This window comes from Calidris pugnax, unplaced genomic scaffold (assembly GCF_001431845.1).
Source record: "Calidris pugnax isolate Ruff unplaced genomic scaffold, ASM143184v1 scaffold349, whole genome shotgun sequence".
Classification (NCBI taxonomy): domain Eukaryota; kingdom Metazoa; phylum Chordata; class Aves; order Charadriiformes; family Scolopacidae; genus Calidris; species Calidris pugnax.
Window position 1 is genome coordinate 1,275,366 of NW_015091088.1, and position 22,887 is coordinate 1,298,252.

At 40.8% G+C, this 22,887-nt stretch overlaps 2 protein-coding genes across 3 annotated transcripts in view; one reads left to right on the top strand and one right to left on the bottom strand.

Annotated features, from left to right (window-relative positions):
- PDS5A (PDS5 cohesin associated factor A) overlaps positions 1–11,180 on the top strand; it is a 75,959-nt gene extending 64,779 nt beyond the window's left edge. Inside the window, exons 27-32 of one of the 2 annotated variants that reach the window (XM_014957778.1) lie at positions 507–626; positions 1,752–1,814; positions 3,673–3,818; positions 5,052–5,157; positions 7,802–8,154; positions 9,984–11,180. In XM_014957778.1, the coding sequence (XP_014813264.1) occupies positions 507–626; positions 1,752–1,814; positions 3,673–3,818; positions 5,052–5,157; positions 7,802–8,154; positions 9,984–9,987 (792 nt within the window). In that variant the 3' untranslated portion in view covers positions 9,988–11,180. The other variant, XM_014957780.1, reaches the window with a different exon arrangement.
- A 5,030-nt stretch (positions 11,181–16,210) lies between these two features.
- The window catches only part of UBE2K (ubiquitin conjugating enzyme E2K), a 44,717-nt gene continuing 38,040 nt past the window's right edge, over positions 16,211–22,887 (bottom strand). Inside the window, exon 7 of the mRNA XM_014957781.1 lies at positions 16,211–22,596. Within this exon, the coding sequence (XP_014813267.1) occupies positions 22,522–22,596 (75 nt within the window). The 3' untranslated portion in view covers positions 16,211–22,521. The remainder of the gene's footprint in view (positions 22,597–22,887) is intronic.

The following is a 22,887-nucleotide window of genomic DNA, read 5'->3' on the forward strand; positions in this document are numbered from 1 at the left end:
GAGCGTTAATTACGAGCATTGTCTGTATGTTGCCAATCTCATTCTTTCAGAACCTTGCTGACCTTAGCCAGCACACAATACCTAATGAAGTTAATAAACAAAATGTGTTAAATATTCCTGTTACTGCCTGCCTGCCTGCCTTATTTTAACTCCTACTGCCTGGTTTCCCTTCTGCTGTTGGGGGAAATTGTGTATTATATGGCTACTGTTAAACCTGTCAGTTTCTAGCAGAGATGAGAAACCATTGATGGTGATTTGATTGAGCAAGTGCTTCTGTTGTACAGCATAGGCATGTAAAGCATTACTGATTTTCATTGAATAGTATCATGTGAAAAATGGGGACTTCTGCATGTGTTTGAAGAGCCAACAGTATGGCTAACGATGTAATTACAAAATATGTCCTCAGTGGTGGTTATTTTAAAATACAGCTTAAACTTAAAGAACTACATTCTCTGTACACTGTAAAAACAGTAATTCCTAAGGCGTACTTTTCTTTTTTTCTTCAGAAACTTTATACAGTATGTGACGTAGCACTATGTGTAATCAACAGCAAAAGTGCTTTGTGCAATGCAGATTCACCAAAGGACCCTGTATTGCCAACCAAATTTTTTACACAACCTGAAAAGGTAAATTTCTTAATTTAATTTCCAAAGTAATAAGGGGAAGTACTTGTATTTCATAACTGAGAGCTGATTATCTCCGTAACATAATATCATGAGTGGGAAAATGCATATATATTTTATCCTCAGCAACAAAATTTTTTTTAACATCAGCTGTATGTTGTGTCATATAAATGTGTGCCAGCAATGTTTGTAAGCAAGTGAGAGCTAATTAGGAAAAACATTGATATGTTAGCATGCTTTGCTAGATTGTTTCATTGAAGTGTTTTGCAAGCACATCTGAATTTGTGAGAATATATGTGTATTTTGACTATATCTGAGTTAGAATGCAAAGCAGACAAAAAAAGAAAGAGAGAACATTTTTTTATGTTATGTGTGGTATGTTTATATGTGTCAGTGGCTGTTTGGCTTGGTATGCAAGTGAGTGCATTGGGGAGTGCAGCTCTGCTGTCAGCCATCGCACTGCTCTTTAAGAGCCGTACTTCTAAAATGTTTCAGTGGAACCAAAGTAATTCTCTGATCCAAACCTGATGGTTGTACTGAAGAATACATCTCACGTTTTTCAGTGTCTTGTTTTTCAGTGTCTTAGACTGTCAAGTAACAGCCTTTCCAGAGTCGGTTCAAGCCAAATTGAGTTTGCTTATTTAACTGTGAGATGGCAGATGCCACAGTGAGAGGGAGCTGGTGTCTGTGATAGCTACCTGCATGCACATTTAGTGTCTTGGTCTGTGTAAACTGTAGCCAGTGACACAGGTAGCAACTCTCAACTTGTTTAGAGAAAACTGCCCCTCTTTTCTTCTTTTTGGACTTCCACTAAAAAGACGCAAGTGAAAAAATAGGGCGGTTTTGCTTCATTTCAAATGTTTCATGTCATTCAAGAAGATAAAATGTTAATCCCAACTTCAAGTATGGCATGCTGTCATTCAGTAATGCTTGCTACAGACCTTCAAAATACTATTTTGACCTGTCTTTAGGAGATCGATTCATTTGTCAGCAGGTTGGGTGGTGTGACACATCTGTAGCATATGATAGTAGCATCTGATTTGGGACGTCAGTCATGTATATATTAAAAAACAACAGCAATATTGAGAGATCAAGCACAAACTGATTTTTATTTTATTTTTTATACAGGATTTCTGCAATGACAGGAATTACATTTCAGAAGAGACAAGGGTTCTTCTTTTGACAGGAAAGGTACTGTATTTTGAGAAGTTACATTTCTTTGAATATTGCTTGCAATTTTTTTTAAATGTCTTGGACTGCTGTAGTTCAAAAATTGTATTTAGAATTTGTGAACAATACTTTGTGCTTCTTTTATTTAATGGTATAATTAATGCCTATAACGTCCTACCTGGTGAGTACACAACATTGAGATTGTTGCCTGCGCACTGAGGCATAGGTTCTTAATTAACTACAGTTTTTCACATAACTACAGGTTTTTCCTTTATTCAGATAAGCACGGCACAAAGTTATGATGCAGATACTTGATTGTGACACCACTAACACTGGAGGTCTTAAATATTCAATCTTAATATTTTTAATACAGTCGTTAATGCTGTTAAATTTAACTGCCAATGTCTTCACCTTTTTGAACATCTAATTTTACTTCAGACATAATTTAGCTAATACCTTCACAGGGGACAGAAAATACAAAGGGTGGGGGGAAGAGAGGCAAAAAAACCCCAAGCAAACAAAAAGTCCCCATAAAAACCAGGAACTTATTTTTATACCTTTTTCCCATCAGCTGTCCTTTCTTGGGCTTCTGAAATTGTCTTTCCTAGGCTCTGGTTAAATTATGTTGGAATGCTTTTTAGTCTAGCTAAACAAATTATAAGGTGTTGGGTTTATTTTTTCTGGAGCTGAGTGAAAGAATGCTGGCTGAACTGTAAAATATAAAAAGCCTGAAAACAGCAAAAATCATGTTTTTAATATCAATTTTACATGCCTTTATTAATTTTCATGTTCTGTGTTCAGTGAACTGGTACTGCATTAGTTTTTAAAAAGTCTTCAGTTAGAGCAGAACTTTGTGGTTCATGGTAAGGGTAGAGACAAATGATCCCTATGTAAATAACCATTATCATTTAAAATCACTTCCTCTCACACTGATTTTTCACTTACACAAAAAGTTTCTGCTATCAGAGCAGCTCAGGTGGGTGAGGTTTGCTCACTTGGCAGAATCCTGCCTCTCCTTGCTTCACTTTCCCAGCTCCAGAAGAGTCTGTCTGGCTACTTACTGCTGAGGAAGAATATATTTAAGTAAATGTGCAGTATTAGCTCTAGGATGATGCAGCTCCTGAACATGTGCTCAGTAACAGGTTGTTTCTAAAAAAAGTGTTGGCTTTTTTGCTGGCCTAATGTTTTCCAGCATCTGTGGTATCTCTCTCCTGTCTGCTCCCTCATAATTTCAGCACATGGGAATTAATTTTTCATGTCAGAATGTCTCAATAAATTAACTTGGTCTCTGAGGAAATGTAAAACTACATGAAGAATGTGATGTGCCAGTTATGAAAACTTCTTTGACTTCTCCAGAGACAAAATTAAAAAACTTCCTACTGGCTACCCAGCCTGACCAAATCAGTCAGCAGACACCAGATCTAAAATGCCATCACCGTACTGGAGAACCCCAGAATAGATAGGTGATGTTAAATATTTTTACGTTGGCTTTCTGTATAGTAAGTGTATACATTTTCTATTGTTGTAGTGAACCTAATTCTGCATTCATGTTGGAAAGCCTTCCCCAGAGGCACTGGGCTTTGCAGATATAGTCCTCTAATACTATCGAACGTTCTGGGTTTCATTGGGACTTCTCTACCTGCTATCCCTTCAAAGTGTGAGAGAAAGCAAGTCAATTGATGAAGCTGTTAAATGATGGGAAGTAAAAGTAGGATAGACAGTGGTTTTTAAGTGAAGATGAGGTCTGTACTCTAAATTGATGGCTTTGTGATTAAGACTGTTCATCCAGAAAAAATGTTTTAAAATACTGAAGAAAATATTTTAAAAATGAAATATGTATCTGAAGTTTCGATTTTTAAGATTAAACACTTTCTTTTAGCCAAAACCAACTGCTGTATTAGGCACAGTAAACAAACCATTATCTGCAACTGGAAGGAGACCGTATATTAGAACTACAGGATCAGAGACTGGAAGCAATATCAGTGTAAACTCCGAGCTGAGCTCTTCTGCAGGAAACAGATCAAGGTACAGGAGTGTGAAATTTCTTCCAATGACCTTTTTTATTTCACATTCTCCAGTGTGCTTGCATGGTTTAGAACAGGAGATGATTTGGTGTGTGTGCCTGTGTGTTTGAAGAGTGCCTTTACTTTGTCCAGTTTTTAAAAAGTGTAATAGTTCTGTATTGGTAAAATCTCCATCTTTGCTTTTTGTTTGGAGGTTATTTTAGTAGACAGAACCTCAGTGTGGTGTTTAGGTGTGGTCTGTCTGTAATTACACACAATACAGTAGAAGAGACACTGCACTGTCTGAAATTCTGGTGGTTAATAGTCATACTATTTTTACATCAGAAAACATTCATTGAAGAGAACAGCCATAATTAATACTAAACAGATTTTGCAACTCACACATTTTTGATGTACAAATTGGGATTAATCCTGATTGGTAACAAGTAGATGAAATATTCTGGCCTATTTAAGATTAGGAACAATTAAAAAGAGCTTGCTGAGGAGGATTAGCATCTCAGTGGAGAGAAGCAATATATGATAGAGAGAAGCAACGTATGATTATACTATTTGGGCTTTTTTCCAGTAAGTGTTATTCTTATGCGGATCCAGAGTTTTTAAATTTGTCGTAAATCTGGAGAAACAGTTTATACTTTAAAATTTTAGGAGAGTTTAATTTGTTTTGGAATTGATTAACTGGCTAAGCTAAACGGTTAAAGAAAGTAGAGAAAGTCAGCTCTAGTTCCTGCGTTTCATAAGGCCAAAGGGAAATATAACTCAGTTAAGAATTTGTTCTGTAAGTGTACATGATATATAATGTGATGATCTTGATTTTTTTAAAAATAATTTTGTATTTAAAACTACGTATGTTTGTGTAAATTAACTCGAAGTTTGAACATTGCTGGTCTTTCCTTTTTCTTCACTACCTTTGCCAGTATCAACTTTTTCTATCTGAAAAAAGAACATAACCTTGTTTAGAGCATTCGTCTTAAGTTTGCAAAAAGAATTGTATGGCATTGTGTCTGTGATAAGGGATTTGGCTCAGTGACTACCCAGTCAGACCTTTCCCTGTTCTGGGAAGAAAATGTAAGTCTGGACCCAGGCAAATCAACTCTTTTCTTAACTAATTTAGCCCATCTGCATTGATTTTTGTTTGGTTTTTTTTTTTAATTTTATTGTTTTAAATAATTGAAAACCTTTTTCTCCTTCTGTTTTTTATATTTTGGTTTTATTTTGTCTTCAATTATGCTACCAGGGAACAAAGTTCGGATATATCAGAAACTGGGGTCAGTGAAAATGATGAAAATCCTGTGAGGATTATTTCAGTCACACCAGCAAAGACAGAACCTGTGAAAAACAAGGTATGTCTGGGGATCTTGTGGCCTGTATCTCCACAAGAAGCTTGGCATTAGGAGTTTATTCCGTACACATCACTGCAGGTGGTCTCTGAGGAACTAGAAGTGTCCAATTTCATTTCATGTAGTTAAATCACTTTGCTAGCCCAATAGAAGACCCCTTATTTTCAAAACTACAGTTTATTTTATCCAGAGTAATTAATAGAGCTCATGGGCTCAAAAACAGCACAGGCAAATCAGAAGGGACTTCATTCTTTTTTCTAAAATTCCAAAAGATTCCCACCTTTATTCTATGTTTTCCAGTATAAGTACCAGTAAGGCTGTGATTCAGAGTGAAGGCTGACACCTGTAGCTTTAACTGAAGATATTGCCAGGAAAATAGTCAAGTAGTCCTCTAGCATGAAATAAACATCTAACTTTTGGATTGTGCCACAACTAAAATATTATTTAAACTTTACAGATTTTTAATGCTTTCCCCCCTTCCATTAGAGAGAGAAGATCATGCCTAAATCGTAATGATTTTTTTAACTTATAAAACATACAGTTGCATGAAGTTTAGCAAAGGTAAATGTGGAGTCCTGCACCTGGGATAGATTAAAGTCGAGCAGCAGTACAGCACGCTGGGATCTGCTCAGCTGGGGTGTGGGTTGGCCAAGAAGAACCTGGGGGACCATCCCAGCGGAGCACGTGTCGGCAGCGTGCCTTGGCAGCAGTGAAGTCCAGGCAAGCTGGGTCCTGGGCTGCATCAGCAAGAGTGGAGCCAGCAGATTGAGGGATGTGATTATTCCACCCTGTTTGGCATTCATTAGGCCACACCTGGAATACTGTGTCCAGAATAGTGTGTCCTCTGCAGTTTAACACACATATTGAAAAAGCGGAGAGTGCTTGGCAGAGAGCCACCAAGGTGATAAAGGCTTGGAGAAGTTGTATGAAGAAAAATGGCTTTGTGCAGCCTAGAGAAGAGAAGCCTTGGGGGCATCTAATCGGTCTTTCAATATCTAAAAGGTATTTATGGAGAAGACAGTAGTACTGTCCTCTCAAGGCTGCGTGGTGGCAGGACAAAAGGCTACAGGCAGAAATTGCTTCAGGGTAAATTCCATCTGGATGCAAGCAAAAAAAAAAAAAGCCCCAAACACTACCTTGTGAGGAAAATGGAAAACAGTGGAATAGGTTGCCCAGAAAAGTGGTGGAGTGTCGCTGTTCATGGCTTGGCTTGTAATGGGCCCCAGATAACCCCTGAGGCCCGGCTTTGAACAGAAGGTTTGATAAGGTCATTTCCAACCTAGATGAATCTGTGATTCTAAAATCAAAGTAGATTTTTGTAATGATGTAGGGATACACAGATGGTTCCTGCAGTATTCACTTTAAGAAGTTATATATCTACTCAGTCTTTTTTTATTAGATGAAATCAGAGTAATAGGCAGGTGGTTTGGATATCTATCATCACATAGAAAAGTTAGATTTTTCATAATCTTTTAAAATAACATCCACGTAAGCTAATGAAGAAGGAAAAAAATCTTTCCCAAATTTCAACGTATGTTTCCTTTTTTTCCTTATTTTCCACCTTTTTGGATTCTTCTGAGAAGTTAGACAAAGCATTTATGAAATAAATCTTTAAAAATGCTTTCTTGAAACATGACTTCAGTTGACATTTTCAAAGAGTGGTTATCTGTAAAGTTCTTACGAGTAGAAATTATAAATGTGCTATGAAGCTGCTAGAATACTAATAAAGGTTACGGAGACTGCCTGACTTAAACATTTAAGAAATAATGGTAGACTATTTAACAAAAAGGTCCCTGGTTCTGACCCAGCACTTAGGGCCCCTCACTGTTATAATTGGTGTGTTTGCAATTGCTAAGTCAGCCCAGCCCTACTTCTTCAGTAGCCTTTGCTCTGCCCCTCCTCCTCGCTGTTTCGGAAGCCGGTGTTCAAAGGAAGGTCCATCATCCAGTTGCTTCCTCTTTGTTTCCGTACAAATACTTTGCTGTGCAGAGACCTGCCTGTCCTTTCTGTTCCACATGCACAGAGGCTGCTTCATGAAACTTAATCGCTTCAGCGTAATGAGAAAAACACACGTGTAGGCCATACCTATTCAGACACGACAAAGAAGTAACAAAGACAGCAAATTTCATTTGTGATCAGGTCTTACTCTCTTCTATTCCCTGCAAGCCTTGTTTTGTTTTTTTTCCTCTCACTTATATTTAGGGTTTTAGTAATCTGCACCTTTCCTGAATGTTGTTCTCAAAAACTGTGTATCTGTTAAGTAAATATCTTTGTTGTACCTGAATCTTGCTCCTCAGTTCTCTCCTGCCAGTTGGCATCTTTCCTACCAGCTGGCAAAGAGGCAGTAAAAGGAGCTTGTCCAGAAGAACCATCATGGGAGGAACTGAGATTATTAATTTTACCGTAATCTCACTCTCAAGCAACTGGAAGATCCATTGCATGCAGATATTAACATTACACACAGTGCAAGGTTAATGTCCAAAATCCCATCTAGTAAAACTTCTAATGAGGTCTAAGCCCATGTGATGTGTTTTTATAAGAATGCTTACTTTTACAAACGCATATTTCTATCAGAGGGAGGTAACAATCTGAGTTTGCCTTTGGGAATCTCTTTTTTTTCTTGACATTCATGATTTTTATTTTCTAGGAGATTAATTCTGATCAGGCTACACAAGGCAACAGCACTGAACGTGGGAAAAAAAGAACAGCAACAGCATCTGGAACAGAGAATATTCATCAAAAACCAGAAGAAAAAAATGTAGATGAAACAGGACCATCACTCGCAGCAAAAACCAGGAGAGGGCGTCCACCCAAACCTGAACCTCAGGGCACCACTGCAAAAAATGAGGAAACAAACAAGCCACCTGTCAGGGGAAGGAAAAGGGCAGCAGTCAGTCAAGAAAGTCCAGGGAGTTTAGAGGCAGGTAATGCCAAAGCACCAAAACAGCAAGACACAGCAAAAAAGCCAGCAGCAGCACAGAGACAAATTGATCTACAAAGGTAAAAATAAATAAATAATCAAGTACCTGGTTGGGGTGGGCCTTTCCTGTCTCCACATAGACCCTGAATTTGCAATTACAACAGATGTAGCATATTTAAAGGGCACAACTAAACCACAATGATTTATAAACACCATGGTCCAACGTATATTGGGTTGTTCTATTTTTTAAAGTAAGTATGAGGCCAGCTGGAATTGGTGAAATTATTTTGTTTGGTGAGAACAGGATAATCTAACCTGTTTTCACCAAACTTCATTTTCTGTCTGTTCCACTTAAGTGCGTTGCTGCGTAAAAGAACTAAAAATTGAGGGTGTTTCAGTGCATTCGTTAATTCCAGGCACACAGGAATTGAAATGTTCTACTCTGCTTCAGTTCATTGATAACAAAGGCTTGAAAACTGACCATTTTTAATGAACAGAACAAATTGTAATTCTAACTGTAATTCTTATATTTTGGGTCTGTGCTTGTTTAATATTAACAATATTTTAATATATATTTTAAGTAAAACAAAAGCAGATTTTGGAATTGTGTAAACTACAGAACAGCTCTTGGATCATAATTTATTTTTCTATACCCTAGTGTTTAAATGTGTTGATTTGATTTCCAATATAAACAAACCACAAATGCACATAAACACTGAGAAATTTGTTTAGTTGAATCTGATACAATAATAATTTTCATGCAAAAATGTCCAAGGTTGTAGAGCACTAAGACAAGGTCAGCAAACCAGTGTGCTGGAAGAAATAACAAATTAATCTAAAGGAAGAAAGAATCATTGGAATGGTTTCTTTCTTTCTTTCAATTTTGGAAATTGAAGATCTTGCAGAGAACCTTGATCAAAAAGAATTACCTTTTCCTCTCACAGCAAGGTTCATGCACTAGTAAATTGTTTGGTCTTTCAAGAGAGTGATATTTATGTACTGTCTTGCAATGCTTGTTTTATACATCATATTTCTTTAAGTCTTCGTAACAAATTGCACTATCGATAGCCTTTAATAAGCCACCTGTGTCAGATAGCTTCTTTAAAGTGTGTAATGCCTTAGTGTTTCTTGGAAAAAAACACCAAAACATTGTTAACGTTTTTCAGAAGCCAGGTGCTTGGAAGTGATGGAGATTCACTGTTGGAGATAGACTCAAGTCCAGAATATTCCCAAAATGCAATGGATCTTTTTAAGGCCTGTGGGAGCAGCCAGGAAGATACTGAGGATACAGAGATAGCAGAGGGAGGCTTCCTTAAGGTGTAGCAGGCGTCTTATATAGGACAATTCTCTGTGTTTTATTGTAGCTTATACAGCAAGCAATCAAAGAAATTTGTCTATCTTCTAGAAAAATGTATGTAAAAATAGCTGTGTCTGATAGGGTTTGGGTTTTTTTTGCTTTTAAGTAGACATGTACAAGTTACTGTAAATATTTGAAAAACATTTGAAATAGTGCTTGTTCTTAAGCATCTATCTTCTTTTATAAACCTGGGTAATTAAATACAGTTAATTAGAACAAGTAACCATTCTTATTCTCTGATTCCAGTGAAAGCTGTGGATAAATGTATTTCTGTTTATGCTGAAAAAGGCATTAGTCAGTTACAGAATTACTATTACTCAACTTGTGTATTTCCCAGTTTATCAGGAAGTTGTGCTATATAATAAGGAAATCTAGTTATATTCAATTAATTATGTAATCCTTGAGAAGATACAAGGTGGAGTTGGAAGAATCACAATATAAAGACTGTAAAAGCTAAATTGTAAACGATATAGGTAGTATTTGATGTAGAATCAATTGTAATTTCTATGTCCTTACGATTAACTTTTATTTCCTTTTCTCCCCCCAAAAAAGGTAAAAAGAAAACTCGCTCGAAAAGGGAGGAAATGAAGGCCAAATAAAGGCATGCTCCAAGCTTCTGCAAAAACTAGGATTCAGAAATTTCCTGTACAGGAACTGAAATTACTTCAAAACACACAGCTTTCAGCTCTGAAACCAGAAGGAAAACTATGCTTCCCTTTCACATGAAATTAATCCAATGGAAATGTAAAGCAGAAACTCTTGAGAAAGAGGCTAAAAGCATCTGTACTTATTTCCCCAGAGACTTTTTTTATGAAAAGTCAATAATTAAGCAAATTGCTTAACACTTGGTTCCAGTTCCTGCATTCTGGAGTTTAAAAGTGTATTTACACCATTAATTTTCATGCTGCATTTTTTTTTTTTAAAGAAAGTCAAAGGAGGTCCTTACACTGACATTGAAAATTCATGATCCTAGAGCCAGGTATTCCCATGTTTCACAGAAAAAGTAGAAGTCTACTGAATGGATTTTAAACAAGACTAGAGGAAAAAAAAAATAACAAAATTTTTTTTGCTTTACTTTTGGAGACTGTTTTATGTATAATTCTTTCTGCCTGCCTACTTTTCTGCAAAAATAAGATGTACAGATTTCAGTTCCCTGCTATGAAAAGTCATGTGGTGGCAATTTTATAAATGTTGCTTTCTGATTTTTATCAGAGTGGGAAAGTAATCACTTAAAATTATTATTAATTCGCAAGTAGACATTTCATTTTTTAATTTTCCCTCCATTTTAGTTTAATATAATTTGCAATAAATGTACATATTGATGTTTGTTTTATAAAAACATATATCACTTTTAAGTGTTTTTACTCCTACGGTTCTGTTGGAATATTCTAAATTTTAAAGGAGTAAAGACAGTCCAGCATTTGATTTTATAATGTTTGTCACCAGATTTTTATTATTGATGTAAAGAAAAAAAAATCAATTTTTAAAAATAGTTGGACTTTGGCAGCTTTGTAAGGAAAGTTGGAAATGTTTAGGATTGCTCTCAATTTTAAGCATTGTGCTGATTGGAAGTAAGTCTGTTTTGCATTTTGTCTTCCTGTCCAGGCTCATTTTTTAATGTTTATTTTAGAAGATTGTTGCATCAATATTATGTTTCCTGGCATTGTTCAGCATAGATACAGTGTACACTTTTATGTACACATGATCATATTTAAGTTTGTTGCATAAAATAAACGCTTTTAGGTGTCATGTGGCAGTCTTTTTTTTCCTTTTTTTTTTTCTTCTTTTTTTCTTTTTTAATTTTCTTTCACAGAAAACTACTTGCTGTATCTGTGCATGGTCTTGGGTGTTCATAGAAATACTGTATGGAGCAAAGAGGTTGTAATGTAGACAGAGTTTGAAGGATAGGGAAGTTTTAGGTGAATTTAGGGTGCTTTATCCTGTGATGCTGTATGGGAAGAAGGAGGCTGATCTGCAGAGCGACACCGAACAGTTCACGGTGCCTCAGGTCCCCATTTCCCTTCTGCCAATGGCTCCAAAATCCCCTCACGCCGCGTAGAAGAGGTGGATGCTGTGGGCGTTAGTTTGGTTGCTCCCCCGTTGTGTGCTCTTAAACAATGACAAGGTCTCTCTTTAACTGGTGTTAAGAGTTCTTTTGCTCTGTAGCGGCGGAAATCAGACTCTCTCTCCAGAGCTTTGGCTTGAAGGATGTGAAATGCTTTTGACAGAGGGAGACGCGGAGATTTCAAAAGCGTCGATTTACACATCCATCAGGGGTTTGATTTCTGAAAGGGAAATAATTTCACAAGATGGATTTACTGGTCATATTGCAGTTTCTTTGTAGTGCTCTGGTCAAATGCTTCCCTCGTGCAGAGATTACAGTATTTTGGTTTAAAACAATATTTAATTGTATTTGTTAGAAGTTTTTAGCTGCTGCCTAGAAAAGGAACTCTCGTTTAGAAATGAGTTCTGGTACCTAGCCTTGTGCCTCTAACAAGGATTTGAAATCAGGACTTGACAAATCTTGCAAATAGTCAGAGTTGTTTCCAAATGCTCTGAGTTTTTGAAGTGGATAATTGCTGGATGGGGTTTTTTTCCTTTTTTTTTTTCTTCCTTTTTTCCCCATTTTTTTTAATTAATTCAAATGTCAAGTTACTCAAGCAATCATCACAGAATAACTTAGGTTAGAAGGAGTTTCTGGAGGTTCAGTGCCATGCTCAGAGCAGGGGGCTCAGTTATCTTTGTACAGAGTTACATAGGGTATCTTTCTTCTGTTTTCTTTCAGGGGACAGTTGAGTTACTCCCAGCTCCTGATGATCATTATAGTCACAGAAAGTTGGTACATTCGCGCAGCAAATTATGCTGGGCGTGATTGGCTCAGCCAAAATCCAGCATCAAACTGTAGGAAAGGTCTACTGGTGGCCCACTGTTTCCTTTTCAGAACTTGCCCCAGAGGAGGCTTCACACAGAATTTCTCTGCCTGCACCCCCAGAGCCCGGAGAGCACACGTGGTCCAGTTCAGAGTTGCCCCAGCGATGGACATCTTTCTGTCAGAACAGTATCCACGAAGGGCAGGGGTCATCCCATCAGTCCCACTGGTGATTGTGAGTAGCTGGAACCAGCAGCCTTTATAACAAGTACAGGGATACCTGTAACAAGTAGAGCCATAATTTTTATAAGTATATAATTCATACATACTTTTTCTGATGCCTTAAAAATAAAATCTGTTGAAGAGTAGTCAGCATAAATCTGTGGAATTGAAGGCAAGTTATTCTAAAGAAAGGTGTGGGGGTTTGTACTTGGCCATATACGACTTTTAAAATATTTTACATAAGAAGGGGGATTCTCTCATTGTAATAAGAAAACCGGTGCTCAGAGGTTTTTCCTTGTTAATGTGTGACAAAGAAGAAAAGGAAGCCCAAAAAACCCCAGTTCTTATGGTGTTTTTATCCAGCATAGGATTTCAAGGTGCTGAGGTTTCATGTTCAGGTTACATAGTTAGAGCTCAGTTCTCATCATCTTTAAGTTCCCATCTTCATAAAAGTGTGGCTTTGTTTCTTAGTGGACATACATTTATTTCTGTTTCTTTGTGTCCTCCGATGCCTGGGCTGCACGGCTGCCCTGACAGAAAGACAGGAAGGCTGTTCTCAGAACATATTTTGTAACGTACTAAATTAAACCTCTACCACTCAACAAAATTAAATCTGAATAGTTGTTTTAGGCAAAATAATGTTGTTCTCTAGAGCAATCTTAAACAAGAAAAATAAACACATTACAAATCTTTTCTGCACGTACTTACGAGCCCTGAAAGTTTTGGAACTGATAAATAACAAATCCTTACCTAAAATGTACTCCCAGCCAATAGGTACTTAGTGCACGTTGTTGGACCAAGTTCAACATTGGACCAGCTCTTGAGCTTCAGGTTAATGCTGGGGCTCCCACACCTGAACTGTTCCTCCTCTAAAGATCTGAAAAGATTGAGGACCATGAAACATTGGCAATACACAGGAAATTGGCTTCTTTAGGAAACGTCTACTGTGCAGATCCTGGCTCCAGCACCCCATGTGTTACCATAATGTCACCTGGTCTGTGAACCCCACGTAGTCACCTCAGGAGCTGCCTGAGAGTCTTGACCCAACCTCCAAATCTTTAGGGAAGTTTTCTGGCCATCTGGCTCATCCAGCTTCCAGAAGAGCTCCAGCAGTCCCCCAGCCAGAAGCAATATGTATTTTTGATCTCTTGTGGTTTGTGCAGGGGTGTGAAACACTGAACTCCCACAACCTGTACATACCACATGGTGGTGGCGTTTCTAGTCCTGTTGTGTTGACCATGAAGACCATGGTCTTCTCTCTGGCTTTCCAGGTTTCAAAGACATCTTCCCGGTAAGATCATCCATCAGAGCATATCAGTGCGTATAAATACCTAATTTATAGCGTAAACAAATGGAGCCAGGCTCTTCTCAGTGACCACACGTGAAGTTCTGCTTGGAGGTACATCCCTAGAGAAAGGGGTGGTTGATTTACTTACTTCCATATTTGGCTCTGAGTCCTCAAACACCACGATGAGTGTTTCCATCGAGCATTACTTGAGCTTGTTCTTCCATTTGCAAAGTTGTCTCAGTAGCTTCACCTCCCAGCAGGAGCTTCCCCCTCTTTTTCTCTTCTTGCTGATCCTGGAGTTGTTTTTTGCCACAACAGCAGTTCCTAACACCAAGTTGAAGATGTCCGTGGTGCTCAGATCCAGCAAGGATGATGTGTGGGAGTGACGCGAGGGCTTTTTGGTATAATCTCCTGCAACCTTCAGGCACTGACCCTGCCAAAGCCCTGACACAGCAGATGTTACCAAAATCCTTCTAAGTAGGATAATGGAGGGAGCTTTGACCTACTTAAAAGAAAAATAATTAAAACGATATATTTATTTTATTGCTGGCAGCAGCTTCCTTAACGTCCAAGCGGCTGCACGTGTGGAGGAAGCCGTTGGAGTAGCAGAGCAGAGATGGGGCCTGGCAAGAGCAGCGCTGTGGGGACGTATGGTGTGTAGGTGCCAGGCTCAGCCTACACCCAGCTGCCTCTCGGTGGGCTGCCAGGGTCACGGGGCTTCTCTGGGCACGGGGCTGGCTGGGGTTGGTGGGACCTATGGCCCACCTGGTCTCCTTGCACAGAGGAAGAGCCCCGTACCACCTTCATGAGTGACTTTGGGGCAGAGAAGCAGCAGACCCCCGCTGGGCACCTCAGCGTGGACCTGAATGGGCCAGTGCTTGTTCCCTACGGCATGGAGCCTCTGAGCACCTGGTGGAAACCCTGGTTCTGGGGCCACCAGCCTGACCCAGCCCACAGCAGAAATGGGAAGAGGTGCCCCTTCCCAGGGAGCAGAGGGCTGGAAGGGGCCCCCAGAAAACTTCTCTGTTTCCAGAGAAATGCCCCAGTGCTGAGCAGAGGAGTGGGATCACTCCCCTCGACCTGCTGGCAACAGGACACCATTTGCCACAAGAGCTTGTGCTCAACTTGGTGTCCACCAGGTCCTATTTTCCCCCAAGTTCCTGTGCACTTCCCCTTGCTGAACTCCTCCCCAGTAAGGAGCACGCATACGTAAGGAGAACAGCACATGAACAGTATGAAGAACAACTCTTACCTTCTTTGTTCTTCAGAACCTTTTGAGGTTTTGTGGTTTTGTTTTTCCACCTCTGTGTCATCTGACTCGGTGAACTTCTGGTAGCTACTTTGTTCGTACACGTCTGCTTCTAAATAGCTCTCTCTTCTGACGAGCATGGCCTAGAGACAACTTACTCCTGGCATTTTTGATGTGGTGCAGATCACTTCAGGCCTTGGATGTGGCAGATGGTACAGTGGGGACCGTGCACACCAAGGACAAGAGGGAGAACGTCCCTCCCCACCCCATCGGGGCAGTCACCTCAGGGAAGTTCATACACATTTGTCCCTTTAACAGTAAAAGCCACAAACGCCAGGGGTTTTCATGCCCTTTGAACTGATGGCTTGCGTTCTTCTAAACCACTTTCTACCCAGATAAACCACCTCACATCCAACACAGCTTGATGACTTCCAGGAACACCTGGGCCCCTCGCATTTAGGGTAATTTAAACACTGTGGCAAACACCCCGACTTCCAGCGCTGGGGTTTTGCTGCCAGACGGGCTCCTCTGCCAGGGTGGCAGTCGGGACAGGGACCAGCCCATTCCAGGTCTGACTTTTGAACCCAAACCCACCTTGGAGCAGACTTGGCTCTTGGGCGGTGACCAGGCAGGTGCTCCTGCTTCAAGAAAGCCACCCTCACACCCAACTCCCCACCCGGGCAGCGGATGGATGTTTAAAATGGGGGACGGCCAGCTTTGCCCTGGAACCAGCAAGGGCTACTCCCACGATCCAGGAACTTCCCAAACCTCTCCAACAGGATCAGCAGGAGCCTCCACTACTCACCACCTACCACCTTCTTAAACTGCCAGCTGGGAGAAGAACTGCTTCGGGAAAGATGGTGGGAGGAAAGCAAGGCCCTGGCTGTGCAGGGTCCCTTTTCCCACCCAGAAGAGGTGAGGCCACAAGCCCATGGCCCCCAACACCACACCTGTGAGCAGAAGCAGCTCCACACCAGCAACTGGGGTTGCTGAAGGGCCTGGTGGCTCAGGTAATATCACAAAACCTTCCTCGCAGCACCACCAGGCTCATTCTTCCCTCGCCATCCCAGCCCATCACCCTTTCTCTTACACCAGGCCGTCACAAGCCCACCTGAAGACTTCATGTATTTCAACACAAAGCAGCCACCAAGTGAAGCAACATGGTTTATTTGACATCACACCGGACACGGATGCTCCAGACCCAGACTCGGCCTTAAAACAACACAAACTCCTGGCCGTGCCCTACGTGGCAGCGGGGGAGCTCCCTCCCGGGGTCACAGCCAAGCGGAAAAGGCGGCACAGGAGGAGCCGAGCCACCGAGCACCAACCTCCATTTCAACCACCAGCTCCCTTCCAGTTCCAGGGCGCTGGAAATGACAAGGCAAGTATTTCAGTGACACAGCAGCTCTCAGTTACCCGTGCCATTGTAGTGTCTAACTACTACAACAACAAGGGAATATGGATTTTTAATTTTTTTATCCTAAATTAACAGGCGGGCTAAAAGAAGTCCCCCCCGACCTTGCAGCAGAGGGGCTGGGGAGTGTTTCCCTCTCCCTCACCCCTCTGACAAATGAGGTACCACAATAAACACAGCTCCTGATGATTGTAAAGTTGAACAACAAACAGCAATAACCCCCCTCACGCCGCTGTCTGAACACCCTAAAACCGCGCAGCTCCCTCACATCTGGTAGAACCTGCCTGGAGACCTGCAAAACCCACCTGAGGACACGCACACCCCCACACAGCCCTCAGGAGGGGAGGAAGATCTGACAGAGTGTGGCAACCAGCTCCACAGCCCGGCTCCCTGCTCAGAGGAGGAGCAGGAGGGCAGAGGCTCTCCCTTCACACCCTTTCTCTCCATCCAACAAATGTGCCAAAAAAAAAAGTGAATATTACATCCTGGCAACAAGCAAATCCACAGTTGTCCTCTGTACCAGATCGTTCCTGCCAACAGGCTGCCACCTCCCCAGGTAAGAACCGATGATATAAATAAAGTACACAGTTTAAAACACAGAGAGATGAGGATGATGGGGTTGGAAAATCCAAAGGAAAGTTGTTTCTCCACGAGTTACCAACTCTGCTCCTTCAGACACAGCCTTGAGAGGAGGCAGGAGGGGTTCATACACACAGGTATTTCTTAGGCTACCACACAAGACAGGCCCAGTTGAATTAACACACACCTTCACTGCACAGCTTATATTTACACAATTTTCTTCAAGAATTTTTTGATGTGCCTCATGAAAAATTGCTTATCCCTTTCCTCTCTCTCTCACGGCTGCCAGGGAGGCAGGCAGCCCTGTCAGCTCACAGCAACTCCAGGTACCAGAAATAAAATCAAAACTGTTTTCAGGGAAACATGCATTTATTTGTTAAGCATTCCCAGTGAAAAAAATCAACATCTTTTAAAATGTGTGTTTATTAAAAAACCATTTGTGTACAAAAGTGTTTGTGTAGGTTTTTTTTATTTCCAAGACAAAAAAAACCCCACCACTGATGCTGCGATTCCAGCCCACCCACTCCTCCTGTACAGGAAGTCTGATGCCCAGGAGCCAACCTCCTGGGATTCTTTTTTTACTGGTAATTATTTTTTTTTTTTTTAATTAGAAAAGTCAAGAATTTAGGATGGAAAAGTTAAGTGAAAAGCAGGGTTCTTCAACAGTTGACATCAGTGATTCATATGACGGCAGCCTCCTTCAGACACCGCAACAGAGCACCAGCAGTTGCCACAAATGGCAGAAAGGGACAAGCACAGCATTTTCACAGCACAGCTCCTCGGCTGCCAGGTCACAAACCTTGACATCCTCAACGAACAGCCCAGCCCCAGCAGCCCAGGGCTGGCCAGAGCAGGTGACAGCAGAGAAGGAACACCCCGTCACAGCACAAACCATCTGCCAGAGTCTGTCCAGGGAGACCCAACCCACCGCCTCCAGAGCCCCGCAGCCGGGCAACCACCCCAGGAGCAAGAGGCATTAGGGACAGCTGGAATCGCCAGTCTAAGGATGAATCAGCTGATGACACCACCACCACAGAGGGGAAGAGCGAGCTATGGGATCTACCAATGGGTCTGGAGGAGCTCAGAAGAACTCTCAAGATTGAAAGAGGCGCTTGCCCCTTTGCCCAGCCCTGGGAGAGCTGTGCCTGGAAAATGAGGATGGACACAGGGAAACATCTACATGGTCTTCCCAGACCTGAGGCACCCAACGAGCATCTTGAGTTTCGTGCTTCCATTCTGTGACACGACAGATGGTGTGATGAAACGTGCTTTCGCTACCTATTGCTAATTGCTTATCAGAACTCTACAAACCCAACCACGGGGTGACCAACCAGTGGCCACGCTCAAAGCGATGCTTCCCATCCACTCTAGCAACAAAACGTAGCAGGAGAGGACACCTCACCCTCATGTCGCATCTGCTCGTCAGTGAGCATGAAGCAAAACTAACTTCCACTGCTAGATTGTTTAACATTTCCCCCTCTGGGCGAGCCTCCAAGCCTCAGCCAGCTCGTGTCGGAATCAGGAAGGAAACAAGGGACAGGCACACGGCTGGGTTTCCCCTCGCCCCGAAAACGGGACACTTCACCTTCACCGTCCATGACCAGGACAGTAAACATGAACCCTGGCTCGAAGCTGTGTTTGATTCCTGCCCCCCTCCCCTTCTCCTTTCCCCCATTGGATTAGCAATCCACATGCTCTGCAGCCCCGCCTCTGATTCACAGCTCTTAAGCTGAAATTTGCATAGTTTAAATGTTTCTGTTACCCACAGCACAGAACCCAGGTTTGGCCTTACAAGGTAAGCTTCTTTCTGGCTATTTAATTCCTCCTTTCAGACAACAACAATGACAAAAAGAAGATCCTGTATTCCTTATGTCAGTGTTCCAATACTAATTTACTTGGAAAACAGTTAAATACAATGATAATTTAAGAAAAAAAAAAAACAAACGACGAGACCTATTCCTACACTATTAGTACTTAATTACTCAGATAAACACTATCGAACCAATTATAGTCAAGGCCCCATGTACTCTGTGGCAAGCTTTTTTTTTTAAATAAAAAAAATATAATTTAAGCTTGAAATATGCAGAATGAATAGCAGTAAGTGCCGCATCTTTCCAGAAGGATATGTTCCCAAGTTTTCTGTCTCCAAAATGTACCAGTTTGTCACCCTGAGAACACAGCCTGTTCGCAGAAGCAATGGGAGGAAGCTGTGAATTTGGCGAGTGGGGACAGGATACAGTCAGGGCTTTTGGCACTCATGGGAAAACGGAGGCTTTTGGCAACAGGAAAGGGCATTTCTCTACCTTTGAACAAAGCTGCGGTTTACTTTTCGAGGAACCGGGCGAGAAAAGAGTTTCTTGTTCCCCACCAACGAAACAAACGAGGGATAAACCCACTTTGCTCAATGCATGTTAAAACCTTCAGCAGCAAAATCCGACCGATGCTCCAGGCAACCACCAAGCTTCATTACCCACACCTTGTTTAGAAAAGCGGGGCCATCTAGACTTCAACATCACTGTTTCGAGCTGGCTTGTTACACAACAGAGGAAGACAATGCAGGGTTTCTTTGTACTTCGAAAGCAGCTGTACCCGCATTTGATGTTCTTGTAAGTGGGCAGCCAGAGCACGGCAACCCCCCTGTGAATGCACAGGGCCCTCCGTACAGCCACGTACAACACAGAACGACCGCTGGGTATGTACACACTCACAATGATAAACTGAACACCAACAGGCAAAATTCCTAGGGCTCAGCCCCAGTTAAACTAACCTCATACAACATCGGCCCTATGTTCAACTCTGGTAGTCACCAAGAACACAAAAACATTCCTCAAGAAGGACTCGCGTGTCAAAATTCAGAGGGATTTCAGACCACAGATGCCTCCTTAATGCTGGGTGATGCTTCCTTCCCTCCTGCCAGCATCTCAGCTGGAATCAAAATATCTTTGCTACCAAGCACATGGATGGGGGGCAAAAACCAGTATCCGACATCTGTAGGTAAGGGGAAAGGGGAAGGCCAGTGTTTTGCAGTAGAGAAGAAAATGAGGTAACTTGATGAGAGAAATAAAACTGAACAGGGCATTGTTTCAGAGGTGACCACGCTCACCCAAGAACCATTTCCTCTTTTCTCCCCCTCCCCCTTTCCCTGGCTTCCTTTGGCCCTTCACACACTGTTGGAAAAACCTGCTGTTCTCAGGAGACTAATCTTATCAGAAGACACGTCCAGAAGCCTGTGACTGAGAAGTTTTAATGTCCCCAACAATGATTTCCAAGTTCGTTCTTTTGATAAATAGCAGCGAAGAACAAGGGAAAGTAGTCAGCAATTTATAATTACCACCAGAGTAAAAAAAAAAAAAAAAAGATGATGATGTAATAATCAAGAAGTTCTTAACCTGTATAACAGAAAAGACAGCAACTTGAGATTAAAACGAGTGGCATTTTGCCATAGTTCCCTACTGTCCCTGGTTTTCACCTAACAAACCAGCCGAACAGTAGCAGCTTCTTGGTAAAAAAAATAATAAATAAATATTAGGAAAGACAAAACAACTCATTTCCTTTGGCATCATTGCAAATGATCTACATTAACTCAAGGAAACCCCCAAAAAATGATCACTGACTACACCTTAAAAAGCAGTAAGTAAAAAGTCTAAGCAAACCCATTTAGTATTGCACCGATATGAGTTCAAAGTATTTCCTGTCTGTGCCCTGAAATATTTTAAGTCTGGACACATGAGACAGAGCAGCACAGGGAACATCCCTCAGCTGCTCAGGTCTCTACAGCTCTATTTTTCTGGTTCTGTTCCCCTATCCAAATATTTAACAGACACAACAATAATGTTCCCGATTTCCTCTAGTATGATTTATAAACAGACTGTCTATGAAGTGTGAAACTATTTCAACTTGTACTTCATAGCTACACAAAAAATCCCAAACAGACACGTATTCCCCACCCCATTAGTCCACTGTTTAGGATAAAAAAAAACAAAGCGTCATAGAAAAGATGACTTATACAGTACTCCATTAGCCACGATCCCAGCTCTCTACTCTCAGGATTTCTCTGAGCTTCCTTGTCAGATATATTCTCAAAAGTTAGCATCATATTCACAAAGACATTACCGCTCTCTTTAAATAGATGTACTAGTGTTTGAAGTTGCAAAACTAATAATTTTCAAGCTTTTGCACTCAGGATGAAATGTCATTTTAATACGAATAGAAAGACTGACTGTATGTACAAGCCAAGGTAAGATTTCAGTTCTCGTTTATCAGAAACATCAATCCAAAAGAAAGCTAAATTGAGAACACACTTCTACTTCTATGTGCATTTGAAGTATGTACAGTAAAAACACCAACACAGCCTCCATGTGTCAACTAGAGAAAAATGCAAGCAAGGATGAATTTTAAAGTACCTGGTAAGCAATCCCTAAATTGAAGCCCGAAATAAAGCTAGAAAACCGCTGCGAAACACAGCTGATTGCATCATATCAAGTACTCAAAGAATTTTTTTTTTAATTCTCAGTACGCTAGAGAATCAGCTTCTTCCTCCTTCAAACCCAGTGAAATCATATCATCCAGAAGGTACTGAAGAACATTTTACATCTATTTAAGACCAAAAAAAAAAAAAGGAAAGAAAACCAGCTCCATCTTTTTGTGCTGTATCCAAGCAAAGTCCTTAGGAGATTGTGTAGAAAACACGACGGATGAAAATCATCACTGATAATTCAAAATATATTCTTTAAAGGGGAGCCTAGACTACTGTAAATGGCACACATAATACCCACAGATGATGAAACATAATCTAGTGAGGATTTTTTAGCTGCATGATGTAAAGGAGAGGAGAATCAGGTTTCCCAATTAATAAGCTAGAAAGAAACTGGTTCTGAATAGGTCACCATTTGGAACTTTGGGTAAGTCTTGAAAGTCTTTCAGGAAAAAAAAGTTACAAGAACACTCGAGTATTTCAATGGTGCTCTCTTCAGCGACCCTACCTAATATGTCTATTAAGTACAAGCATGCAAATATAGGTCAATCCACAGGCACATAGGATCCATGTTAAAAACAGTAAGATAGCTGTGATGAGTGGCACCAACAATTTGATGACTTAACACTCAAAAATGTTGCTCTCTGAATTACTAAATCAAAATCCTGAAGCAAGTTCCTGCTAGTCTTCGTCACACTGCTAAACACTAAAGTAGGCATGTTTTTTCCCCCATTATTGTAGCTGAGCTCAAAGAATTTTTACAATATTTAGTAAGAAAAAAAATTAAAGTATTTCCCCTTTTTAAATTTACACAGACGTTTAATTAGCTTTATTTACAGAGCGTTTCTTTCAGTCTCCAATAGTGCCTAGATAGCATCATCAGGCAAGAGTGCCAGTTTTAAAAGAGAATCTATATAGAATCCTAAAAATAACAGATGGTGATGCTCCTCCAGAAGGGGCAAGCTGGACTACTGAAGCAGCTCTCTCTACATGGCTCAGTTACTCAGGAGTAATTCTGTTGCAGTCTCTACATCCCATGATTTTGAAGACAAGGCCACTATTACTGCATTCTGCAACGAGAAAACAAAAGGATTAACACTTTCAGTGCATGAACCCACGGCTCTGACAAGTGGAATGAAAAGTTCACAGATTAATCAGAACATGTCAGTTTATCATTAGTTAAATCCTAACTAATAATTTACAGAAAAAAAATGTTTCAAAAAGGCAAGGGTAGCTCACAAGATTTACAAATAACATATTTTAAAATTCTGATTCTTAAAAAGAATCAGTAAAACAGAATTATTAGACCTACAAAAGGTCACGGAAGTAGCGAGTCTACTTTAGTACATTAATGACTCCTT